The following is a 12,980-nucleotide window of genomic DNA, read 5'->3' as shown; positions in this document are numbered from 1 at the left end:
TGATGTGTTTCAGCAAGAGTTAGGGTTGTTAAAGAATGATGCTCATAATATAGTTTTGAAACGTGGAGCAAATTCAGTTGCAGATACCAAGGCCAGACCGATTCCGTTCACCTTGCTGGAAAAGGTAGAACAATAAGTAAATAGTCTTGAGAAGGAAGAAGTCACAGAAAGGATTGAATTGTCTCAGTGGGTGAGCCCCATTGTTGTTGCTTTAAAGAAGAACGGGAAGCTGAGAATTTGTGTAGATCTCATGGACTTAAATAAGAATATATTGGTGGGCAAATAACCATTACCTATAATATCGGAGATGTTGAGCTGCATTGAAGGAACAGACATATTTACCAGCTAGATTTGTCCAATGCATACCATCAGATCAGTCTCACAGAAGATTGCAGAGATTTAACTGCCTTCATTACGCCATTTGGCTTGTACCACTTTAAAAGAATGCCGTTTGGTTTAGCTTCTGCTGCTGAGGTATTCCAAAGGGTCATGACTCAAGTGCTGAAAGGACTAAAGGGGACATTATTTTATCAGGATGATATTATTGTATCTAGAAAGGGGGAGTATGACAAAAGTTTGCAGAATGCGCTATTGAGGTTGAATGAGAAGGGTTTGAAGGTGGAAAAGAGTAAGTGTAAGTTTGAGGAGCTTGAAGTGGGGTACTTAAGCCATGTGGTCAGTGGGAAGGGTTATAGACCCAAGGTCGATGTCATGAGAGCCATAAACAATGCACCAGATCCCACGAGTAAAGAGGAGCTTAGATCATTTTTGGGACTTTGTGAATTTTTTAACAAGTTTGTGCGGAATTTTGCAAGTTTAACAGAACCTATGAGGAAGTTAATCAAAAAGGAGGTTAAATTTGAATGGGGTGCAGAGTGCATAAAGTCAGTGGAATGCATCAAGAATAGTTTATGTGAGTCAATGAATCTGGGAGGATTTGTGTTTGGAAATCAAACCAAACTCACTGTTGATGCAAGTGGGGTTGGATTGGGAGCGGTGTTATCTCAATTGATGGAGAATGGGAGGGAAAGAAACATCTGCCATGTGTCTAGGGCAGTGACTGAAGTAGAAAGTAGAGACTCTGTAATTGAGAGGGAATTGTTGGCTTGTGTTTGGGCAATACACTACTAAAGGAAATATGTGTGGGGAAATAAGTTGATGGTCTGTACCGATCATAAACCCTTGGTAGAGGTTTTGTCTGTGCGAGGTATGTGCAGAACAACACCCAGACTTGCTAGGTTGCTAGGTTGAGTCTAAGGTTACAAGATTATCATTTTGAAGTTAAGCATGTGCCTGGGAAGAAGAATCTGGTTTCCGATTTCCTTTCAAGATTGCCTCTTAGTGTTCAGGAGGTTGGGCAGGTTGAAGAAGTGGAGGCTGTTGCTGTAGCTTTGGAGGTGATTCCTAGGGAAAAATGGATTCAGGAGATACAGGATGATTAAGTTTTGTGCAAGGTCAAAGATTATACGGTGAAAGGTTGGCCTGATAAGAGATTGGTAGACAAGAGATGTCTCCCACTTTGGGAGGTTAAGGATGAGTGTTCTATGGAGGATAAGTTGTTGAAGAGGGGAGACAAGTTGATACTGCCCCAGAGTCTTAGCGTTGGGTTAATCGATAGGGCGCATCAAGGACATCCTGGATCCACCAAAACCAAACGTAATGTTCGGTCCAAATATTGGTGGCCTGGTGTGGATCTCAAGGTGGAAAGGTTTTTGAGATGTTGTTAGAATTCGGACAAAAGTTGTAAGGTGGAGAGTTCTGAACCCATTTTCATGCATAAGCTGGAACAGCCATGGGAACAAATTGGAATTGACATTGTGGGTCCATATGGTAATTTGGGCAAGGGAAATAGATTTTTGATTGTTATGGTGGATTATTGTTTGAGGTGGATTGAGATTAAAATGGTGCGTAATGTAGGGACTAAAGAAGTCATCAGCTTCATGCAACATGTTTTTAGAAGGGAAGGTTATCCCAAGGCGATCATTAGTGACAGTGGTGTGCAGTTCAGGAGTAATGAGATGAGATGATGAAGTATGCCACGTCGGTTGGTATTGAGTGGAGAATTTCAGCTAATTATCCTCCACAAACCAATGCATTAGTGAAAAGGTGCAATAGGGTGATTATAGAAGCTGTTGAACAAGCCATTAGAAATAATGAAACAATGGGCTTCATTACAACATAGGCGCCCCCGTAAAGAAGGGTGCCAGTACAGGACCAGCACCCTTCATTACGGGATGCCCTATTACGAGGTTCCCTTGCGGGACCCGGTAAGGACGCCTGGTCAGACCAGACGTCCTTCCTGGGTCTGTGAGGGGACCAGGGAGCTAATAACGGGCCTATTATTAACGGGCCCGTTATTAGCTTCCTCCCCATTCCCATTGAGCCCTATGTGGCTCAATGGGAATGGGGATGGGTTCCTTCAAGGAGGAATTATCGGGTCCTCCAAAGTCGGAATGACCCAGTTATTCCTCATTTAAGGAACCCAGTACTGGGACCCGTATGGAGGCAGCCATGCCCTTATTATGTCTGTTGGAAGGGCATGGAAGGGCTTTAGAGGAAAAGTTGTGGAGTTGTAGGACATTTGTTACAGCTGATTTGGGGAAGTCTCCATTTGAGTTGATGAGAGGCAGAGAGCCCAACACAGTGTTAAATTCAGTATGGATTACTCAGAGGAAACCAAGAGTTGAGTGTGGTAGGGAATTGGAGTATATGAGGTCTGCCCATCCATTGCAAGTACGAGTGGCACCTGGTGATTTTGTCAGGATAAAGAAGGGAAGAGTAGTGCGGAAGGGGGAATCGAAGTACACCAAGTCTGTTAGAGTTAAACAGGTTTTCAAAAATGCTGTTCGGATTCAAGATGAATCCATATGGAATTTGGATCGTGTGACTAGATGGAGCTGGCAAGGAGTGAGTATGGTGTTGAGGATTGTGAGGAAGTAGAGCGCAATGGTAATTTTTTGTTGGGGATGTGATGGAAGAGTGCGGGAGGAGGCAATGACAGAATTGTAATAGTTCGAGTGAACAAGAAGATAACAACACAACCGGTGAGATAGGTATCTTGAGAGGAAGAATCAGGAGCCCGCCGGTGTGGTCAAGAGACTATTTCATGAAGTAATGGTGAAGAATTGACTCTCAATAGGTTTAAGAATTATTTACACTTTTTATTGAATTGTTAATCACTTTATTCTAAAAGTTTTGTTGTTCGATATTGTTAGGTTGGGACGGGGGTGTTTAGTGTCTTTTGTCAATTACCTGCACTCCGCTCTGCTGTGAGTGTTATGTTAGAATGTGGATTGCGTGTGATATGGAATGTTGGTGTGTGACATGAGGGAATGAGTGATGAGTTAGCTCGTGAGAGAGACGGTTGATGGTGGATGGCGGAGGGAGTGCAAGGTCGTTGGTCCAACAATTAAAGGAGCATAAATCTTACCACTGGCTCTGTGTGTAACTTAAGGCAGGATACAACATTTACACCTTTTTATCGGTGAGAATAATATCCCTTTTGTTGTTGTCAAATCCTTGGTCCCCATGGGCTTTATCCCAACCTCATCCAAGCAAACTAAATAAAGACTTTAACGTGTACATTTGTGTCCTGTATGTGTGTTATAGCTGCCACATTAGGTACTGAGAGAAACATCTGGGTGATGCCAATAAGTGCTGCTAGTAACTATCCCGGTGATGTTTAGATGCTGCCTGATAGATAAGAATGGTGAATTCTTATTATGCTAAGTACTGTGACGAATCCTTAGATATCGTCACTTCTCCCCGAGGGGGAGCCCCTTCCCATGAGGCTAGAGAGGTGAGGCCACTATCCGAGAGTCCCACTAGGGTTGGCACTCAGCGGGAGAATCTAATGGGGAGAGACTCTCTCTCTCTAGGGACAAGGATGATCATCTAGGGAAAATGTGATATAAGACCCCCTCACCCAATACCTATACACCTTCCTACTATATAGACTGCAGTACCTTACCCAACACTTCCATGTACATCTATAAGCCTTAGGAGTTAACATATACTAATAGCGCAGTGAGCTAAAGCGTGAATGAGACTCTCAGGGGCCACCCACCTAAGAGGGACACCCAGACCTTCTTTTGTATATTTTGAGGTACTTGGAGTCTCACCCTAACTTACCAAGCTAATCCAGACATGGACCCTTGCTCACTGTGCTCAGAGAGGCAGAGCTCCACCTCGCTGATGAGGCCCGACTAGGTTGAAACACGTGTTTGGGGTTGCTGTTGGTACTCTTGTTCAGAGGAGATTTGCCTAGCATTTCGGTGCTGGACTGCCTTTGGGTGGCACAAAGACTGATATGCAAATGGAAAAGTCTCCTCTGTCAATAGTCCTGTGAGCTAAAGAATTGTTGAGACTCTCCCGGGAGTCATCTACCCAAAAACGGGTCAATGGGCTGTGTTTGTGCCGGTAGAAGGACTCCCAGACCTTTCTTTGCATATTTTGAGATACTTGGGGTCTCACCCTAAGTTACCAGGGTAATCCAGATGTGGACCCCTTGCTCACTGTGCTCAGAGAGGCACAGTCCACCTCGCTGATGAGGCCCGACTAGGCCAAAACACGTGTCTGGGATTGCTGTTGGTACTCTTGTTCAGAAGAGATTTGCCTAGCATTTTGGTGCTGGACTGCCTTTGGGTTGGACAAAGACTGATATGCATATGGACATTTCGCCTCTGTGAAAAGTGCAGTGAGCTAAAGCGAGGTTGAGGCTCTCCAGGGGGCCATCCACCCAAGAACAGGTCAATGGGCTGTGTTTTTGCCAGTAGAATTTTTGCATATACTAATAGTAAGCTCAGGTATTGCTGCAGTGCCTGGGAAACTGTCAACGCTAAAAGTTCTGAGACGAGGTAATTCAAAAGATGCATGACAATTACCACAGAGCCACTAACATGAATTGATGTTACGCAAGGGCGGGACAAGTCCTATAAGAAGGAAACTGAAGAAGGATTCCGCGTCTTCTACCATGGAAGTCGGAGTCCATGTCAGCTACTTGGGAAGTTCAAAACAGGCGAAGTGAATGGGGTGGCAAGACTTCGCTGGTGCCAAAGCTGCAGAGGAGCCAGCAGCAAAAAGCAGCTCCTACCGGGGTCGCTGAGTGAGTGGCAGTCTCCCACCTGTTACAAGGTGCACCATTGAATCCAAACAAGTGTTGTTCCCGGGTGGGGAATAAGGCGGTGAGACATCGCTGACGCTGATGAAGCAGGGCTTCCGGAGCTGCTGGAGAAAGCTGGTCAGAGCAGAAGGCCACCGAAGAGGCTCTAGAGAAGAACCACAAACCTTGGAAGAGCCGGGGACATATCAAGTTTGGGTAATAGGTAGCCGGAAATGTGGGAGACCCGGCGGGCTGGAGTGGAGAGCAAAGCACAGCCTCAATGATAGAATCCCGCATCCTAGTGGGAACCGTGATACCACAGGCCATCAGAGAAGGGTCTAGGACCTGCACACAAGCCTAGAGAGAATTGGAGCAAGTCTCCCTCATGCTGTGGGTCAAGTAGAGCCACTGACCAGCAGGGAAGGGTCGAGCACTCAAGAACAGAAACAATGAAAGTAATCTTCTTTGTTGCAGTACCTGTAAGGGAAGCAACCCAGGCCTGCCAAATCCACGTAGTAAAGAAATAGAGGTCTTAGACCCACACCCACAAAGCAAGACCAGTAAAGCGATCTTCCTTGGAGCAGTACTTGGCAGGGGAGTGAACCAGGTCTGCCAGAACAAACCAGAGGATTGAGCTGTGAAACCATGTGTACAAAAAGGCCAGGGCAAGGGAGATTGTCCCCCTGGTGTTGTGAACTGTGAAATAAAGCTTGAGAAAGGCCAGGGCAAGGGAGACATTCCCCCTGGTATTGTGAACAGTGAGATAAAGCCAGATAAGGCCAGGACAAAGGAGCCATTTTCCTAACAATTGACCCTACAAGGAGGATCAAGCCAGTGATCCACAGGAAGGGAGTCATTCCTCATGGGATACACATATTGAACTTTTTGATCTGCAACCCCTTTGTTTGTGAAGTACCCAAACCAGGGGAAGGGAGTCATTCCCCCTGGTAAGGAACTTGCAACCAGAATTTACCACCAGGACCAGGCGGATGGAGTAATTCTACTGGACCAAGAACTGAGACAACTAAGAGGAGAAAGGAGTTAGGGCAGATCAGAAGAAACAAAAAGTCTAACATGCAGACTAGTTGTTTTGGGGAGGTCAGAGTGAGCGGGACGTTTAAAGGTGGTATCCGCCTTCAGATCAAGAGAACCAGAGAAGAAGGAAGCAGAGTCGGAGACGCGAGACGCATAGCCGAGGCAGACAGCAGTATGGGGAAGGAGCATGCTGGTGAAAGCAGGCACTTCTGCTCCACTGCTCACAAGTGTGACATACCAGTGTGGAGCGAGGCCAGAAGGGACACTGCAGGCACCTAGAGAGAATCATAGAGGAGCAAGTATTACCCTAAGCAAATGAATACTAATGAAAATATAAAAAGGCAAAACTTTTAACACAGGACATTTTAAGTTACTAAGACATCCTCACAGACACAATAGCATTTTAAATGAGGCAGGGAAACCCCTCATAGTTATAGGGAAAGATAGGTTCTCTCATTATTTTCAAACCAAATAAAATTCTGTATCAATCACTATGCCACTTGTATGTCAGTCTCCTCCTTCTGCGCCCTTTCAGTACTGATCTGATTAACATACTAGGAACTGCGAGAGTGCCATTAAAGAGCAAATCATTGTATTGCTGTCCTTTTGCCAATGACAGCAGAGTGGTACTCAATGGGACAAGGTGACACTGCTAGTAATGTTGGGGTGTTGCTCCAGGCTGCTAGCATTAACACCGGGGTGCTGTACAAATTGCAGAGTGCTGTACAGTTGTCTTGGCCAATGCTGCCAGTGACATCCTTGTGCTGTTTATGTTGTCCAGGGCTCCCAGCAACATCAAGCTGCTGCTCAATGAGCCTGAGGGTTCCTGCCAGCAATTCTAGGATGATGCACTATGTTTCAAGTAATGCTCTGCTTTCAAGTATTAGGATACTGCTATCCTTACTCCTCAAACACTGGCCAGTGTCGTGCAGGGATGATGTATGCTGTCTACAAATGCATTCCACTCCTCATACATACTGTGGGAAGTCAGGGAGGCTGCAATGATTTTACAGTAGACGGGTGTAGAGTAAACCCAAAAAGCTTCTTTCACCCAGGGTCTAATCTGCCTCAAATGCCACTACCACGTCCAGCCACTTCCAGATTCCACAAAACAAAACGCCCCAGGCTTTTCTCAATCCTTGTAAGGCTCCACTGAATTAAAATGACACTGCTCAGTATGCAGCGGTGGGACAATGGCCAGGAGTTAAACCGACCAAGTGCATTAAGGCTTTGGGAAGAGCAGGTTCCAGGGCCCAGAACCTATGCACAACCCCACTTGGGGAAGAGGCCATCTAATATTTGCACGGACTCACTGACTCATACATGCAAAAACCCAGTTTGTAATATTTTGTGGCGCATTTGGCATCCTTTCAGCTACAGCCCAGGAGTGGGCATTACAGTAGCACCGTCACCGTTAATAACGATACCGGTGTTTCTGTGAAAGTCTATGAGCGGTTGCCGTCCCTCCTGCCAGGTCAGACCTGGGGGGCGGGACAGCAGCCGCCACATACTCGGAGTGCGCTGGTCCGGTAAAAAATACTGAAATCCAAAAAGTTGATTTTCTTTATCTTTTCGCAACTTTCATCACAATTATATGTGGGAGCAGCCCCCCTTCCCCGATATTCCCCTCAAAATATTTATTAGCCAAATCCACCCCCCACATATACTTGCACTGAAATGCGCAGTAACATTTTTGGCATTTTCGGAATCAGTATTTTGGGCTGTAAAATTATGGGGTGATACCCTACGTTAGTACCTATCTTGCTATGAATGGGTTAAGTGCTGATGTTGATGTTGCGTAAAAAAGCATACAACATGAAAACAATACGTTATCGCTGTAGGTTCAAATCTTGCAGGTAATTCCCAACATTTAATTACATTTGATGGTTTACTTGCTTACCAGATCCTCAAACATCGATACAAGTAAGGCTGCAGTTGTGCAATTAGTCTACTGCTGATGTTGGTTGCAGTGAGGTCTAGTTCAAGGATATCACCTTCCACCAAATCTAGGAAGTATTTTAGCACAGCGAAGTCCATCACTGAAAACGTGTTGTCACTTACATTAAGCCGCAGTAGCGATGGCGTAATTGTTTGCACCAGAGATTGTCTCTGCTGCTCAAACAAACAGTGCAACAGGTTCAGAATATAAGCTCCATTTTCAGAAGATTTGATGATCTCCTCCACCAACCATGAAACATAAGGCTCCACTTTAAGACTTTGGCTGAGGTTCAAGTGCTTAATTAACAGCTTCTGGTTCCTGTTGGCAAGAAGGCCAGAGAGGAACCGATGGAATAAATCCAGGTACCCAGAATGAAGGCAGAACTTGTTCTGCACTTGTAAATCCATTACATCCTCTAAGAGGTTCACTTCAAGAGAGTAGTAAAGTGCAGCAAAGAACTCCTGGATGGTAAAATGTGTAAATGAGAAAACATTTTCTGTGGCTTCTGGTTCCTGAACTGAGGTTTTGTCAAGAAAACAGTGAAGAAGGTCACACGAAGAAAGATTAAAGGCATCCAAGTCATGCTGATAGAAAAGCGTCTCATGCTGCAAAAGGCCATCATAGGCAAGCTTCCCCAAAGACAAAATTGACTCCTGAGTTGTGGAATATTCTGAACTGTCCCGGAAGATGCTGTGAGTGTGGTGATTCAGCAGCACTACAAGATAACGGGTGTAGATGTCAGTCATTGATTCTGGATGGCCCATGTCAAGGGCACTACTCTCCTTCAAAACACTGCAGACGATCCAGCAAAAAGCGGGTATGTAGCACAAGGTGAACAGGAAATGGTTTTCTCTCACAAATGCAAACAGTGTGTTGCCCAGATCTTTGTCCTGGTAGAATTTCTGGAAGTAGCACTCAATTTCAGTGATGGAGAATCCAGTTATGATAACAAACCGTTCAACACAATTGACTGGGATGTGGCTGATCACTGTGGGCCGGCTTGTCAGGAGGACGGTTGCTTCCGGAAGAAGTTCACTGTTTAGAAGGCTGCCCACTATCTGTGGCAGGTCTACTTCTTCATCTGGGTCACAGACGTAGTAATCCATGTCCAGTTGGCAGTAGTGCTTAAACTCGTCAAAACCATCCAAGATAATGAGTATCTTCTCTTCATTTTCAAAAAGTTTGGTTAATACTGTTGACAGATGTCTGTTTTTCATCAGAATGATGCGCCTCAAAGTGGTGGGCGTGGGTACCAAATTGAGATCCCGGAATGTGAAATGTATCACAAATTCGAAGTTATGATAAGTTTTGGCAGTCGAGAAATCATACAGAATCTTTTGAACAAAGACCGTTTTCCCAATCCCGGCAACCCCACTCACCAGAATCCTCTTGGGAACTTTTCGATCGTTCAGTTTCAGAAACAATTGCTCCAAGTTGATCTCAAGCCGCTCAGCCCTTTTTTTCTGCAGGTGGATCCGCTGCTGACCAAAAGTCAAAAGTTCATGTTTTTTTACCTCGAGGCTGTAGTGGCCCTTGACCAGCAGTAGATTTATAAAATAGTCAGCCAGGTAAACTTTCTCGCCATGCCTACTATTGTAATAGTTCATGCAATCATTTCTCCTAAGCAGCACCTGCTTGTGTCTTGTGACCGCCTTGGAGTAGTCTATAATAAGTGGAACAAAAAGAAACAATAATTAGAATCTTAGCAATAGCACTGAAAAACAGATGCAGCACTTACAAGCTTCTATTTTCAAATGTGCTGTTTTCAGTGAATCCCTAGAATTTCATGTTTCTATCCAATTTTCAGTTCCTCTTAGTGGTTTTCTTTGTTGAGGTCATCCAAAATGCATCACAGATGTTACCTTAAAGACCAAGAAAGCTTTTCATATGCACTGCATCAGTACACATTTAAAGTGAGTCGGCCTCTTTTAGGAAACCTGAAAAAGTGAATTGCTAATAACTTTTCACTCAAGCGACAGATTCAGATGAAATTCTGAAGACAATTAGGGACGCGCGGTCCCTCCACCCCCAGACTGCAAAGTTTGGGAAAGATTCATTAAAAAATAAAAAAGTTATTAAGAAAACATAAACAAAAAATTAAGTTGCGTCCTACTTCCCATTCATTTTCCATAAAAGATTTTTGCTGGACCACACAGTCCAAACCACTGGACTGATTTGTAGCAGGTCTGAAACAACTTGGACACAAAGTGTTGACTCAAGGCCTTTTTATGGTTTGGGGTTATTCTGTCCAGTAGTTTTTTAAATATTTGATGGAGAAGGGGGTCTCCCCCTTCTCCCCCTAAAATAGCTATTTCTCCCATGGTGCAGGATCAAGGTTTTCAGACATGAAAACGCTGCCATCTTTTTTTTTTCTCGATACAAGAGATAGCCGCGGCTATAGCGGAGGATATCGGAAAATGAAACGCAGGAAAAAAGCCATTTGCAGGTCAGAAAACCTGCAAATGCCATCAGTATAGAGGTGGGGGCAGGTGAGGGTAAAAGTACATCAAGTAAAATTCTATAACTTCAGCTACTGCAGTGAATAGCTGACATCTTAAAGCAAACTGTCACAGAAACACTGTGTGCTATGGGAGGAATGTGAGCAGGCCGAGGAGATGAGGAGGCCATCTGGGGCATGGGGGAGCTGGCACAGATGATGGGGGGAAGTGGTGAGGGACTCTGAGGGTAAAACATTTTTTATTCAGCAGTTTTTCCGATATTCGCCGTGGCTATCTGTAGTCCATACACTGGAAATAGACATCCAGGACTCCCATCCATGTAGTAACATGGAGCGACCCTGTTTCGCTTCATAGCAAGCAAGGTGCCAGCCCCCGCAGGCCATGTTACCTAATAAATTAGCACAACTTACAGGCCCACACGTAAGGCAACTTGGCCTGAGGGGCCGGGCCCCTTCCTTGCTTTGAAGCTAAGCAGGGTCTGTCCCAGTTACAGCATGAATGGGAGAAAGTCCACAGTCCCAGATGCTGTGTGTTTTTTTTGTTTGAAATATCTCAAACCACACTAAGACAACACAAGGAATCTGCATTATTTATTTATTTTAAACCGTGCTACTGTCAGTCCTTGAAAGTATTGCACTCTAAAGCTCAAGCTATCATGAGGCCCACATGAAAAGAGGTACTATATGTGGGTAAGGAGCTGCAAATACATGGAGAATTGCAAATCCAGCTTGCACGTCTGAGGCAAACTAGAAAAACCTTGTGTTCCATCCTAGCAATCCAGAGGTGAGTGTGTGCATAGATCTACTAGCGCCCGCATTTGGGCATTTTTTAATTTATTTTAAAACATCCAGCACATCGGTACTCTCTGTCCCCATCCCCTTCCTCGCTTGTGCCTCTGCATGGTGTTTCCACTTATTCCCGCCTCCTGCCTGCCCACCAAGCCCTGATTGGCCATAGAGATCCTTCTAAGTCACCCCCCCCCCAGGGCAGCCCACTGCCCGTTGCAGCCCCCAGAGGCAATGGGCAGCTCCAGACCGTGTGGGCCTGTGTTAGCCTGTGATGCCTGCAGCCGTCAACCAGCAGCAACTGACAAGGTAAGTGTGGTTTTGGGCAGGGGCACAGCCACTACTGTAACCCATATTGTGTTACTTAGCCATGCATCGTCCTCCTGGCTCCCCCCAAAGTAGTTTCCCTGAGCAATTCCCAGATCTAATAGCTAATCTTCAGGTCCAATATACTCACTTGCTGGTTCTGGGGTACTTTAACTTAAAATACAGTCTGCCCAGACCCCTAGTTCTTGACCTGTTTGCCAATACTTTGGCCGATCTTCAACTCCATCAACATGTCAATAGTCCTACTCACAAATTAGGCAATATCTTGGATCTGATTGTCTCTCAAAAATCTCTTTTAACGTTGCAGTCAATTGAACCCATTTTGTGGTCAGACCATTTCTTGGTCTCTTGTAGACTGGAAGACATGGGTAAGCCCACTAAAATCCCAGTAGAGAAAATCTGTCAGCACTCTTGGCGCGCTGTAGACACTCAAAGCTTGGATATTATGATTCAAGCTAAATGTCGCATTGATTCAGCAGTGTCATTATCCTCCCTGTCCAAGTCATTTCTTGACGTTGCCAATACGGCTGCACCCCTTCGATTGATCCATCCACCTAGGTCGCCACCACAGCCGTGGTTTACAGATCTCTTGAAAGAGGAACGCCTTAAACTGCGTCAGTCTGAACGCAAATGGCGTAGAACATATGAACCTATTCTTAAATCTCAACATAAAATATGCTCTATCATCTACTCGGCCAAAATTAAAGCCGCAAAAATGTTATATTTCACTATTAATATCGGGTCCTCTTTATCTCAGCCGAGGGCTCTGTTTTCAGCTGTTAAGGCTCTTGCCTCATCAGAGAGACTCACTCCTACTGTTACGCCCACTCAAGAGTTATGCGACGCCCTATCGCACTTCTTTATTACAAAGATCAACACTATTCGGCTAAATATCTCTTCTATAGTGGCTAGGGATCCACTAACCGGCAATATTAGCTCTCCTCATGCTATTCCTGCTCTTGCTGTAGTCAAAATCTGGTCTACTTTTCCTAGATTTTCTGAGGAAACAGTTCTGATGGCTATTGTAAAAATGAAGTTGTGTTCCCCCTCGGATGACATTCCATTATGTGTCATAAAAGATATTGCACCAAATCTACTTTCAGAGATTACAGATGCTATTAATGATTCACTCCTGACGGGGTCTGTCCTGCAGGAATTGAAGTCAGCCAGGGTAATTCCCCTCTTGAAGAAACCTACCCGGATCCAACTACTCCATCTAATTTCCACCCTATCTCACTTCTACCCTTTTTGGCTAAACTTTTAGAGTCACTGGTGTCTCCTCTGCTCTCTACATTTTTGGAATCTACCAACCTTCTGGATCCGGTTCAATCTGG

The 12,980-nt window shown here is 44.9% G+C and overlaps 1 protein-coding gene across 1 annotated transcript in view; it reads right to left on the bottom strand.

Annotated features, from left to right (window-relative positions):
* The window catches only part of LOC138515934 (NACHT, LRR and PYD domains-containing protein 3-like), a 661,296-nt gene that overhangs the window by 304,869 nt on the left and 343,447 nt on the right, over nt 1-12,980 (bottom strand). The window contains exon 3 of the mRNA XM_069630701.1: nt 8,037-9,738. Within this exon, the coding sequence (XP_069486802.1) occupies nt 8,037-9,738 (1,702 nt within the window). The remainder of the gene's footprint in view (nt 1-8,036; nt 9,739-12,980) is intronic.

Source organism: Ambystoma mexicanum, chromosome 6q, assembly GCF_040938575.1.
Source record: "Ambystoma mexicanum isolate Mex_15411 chromosome 6q, UKY_AmexF1_1, whole genome shotgun sequence".
Classification (NCBI taxonomy): Eukaryota; Metazoa; Chordata; class Amphibia; order Caudata; family Ambystomatidae; genus Ambystoma; species Ambystoma mexicanum.
This window is presented reverse-complemented; position numbering and strand designations above follow the sequence as displayed.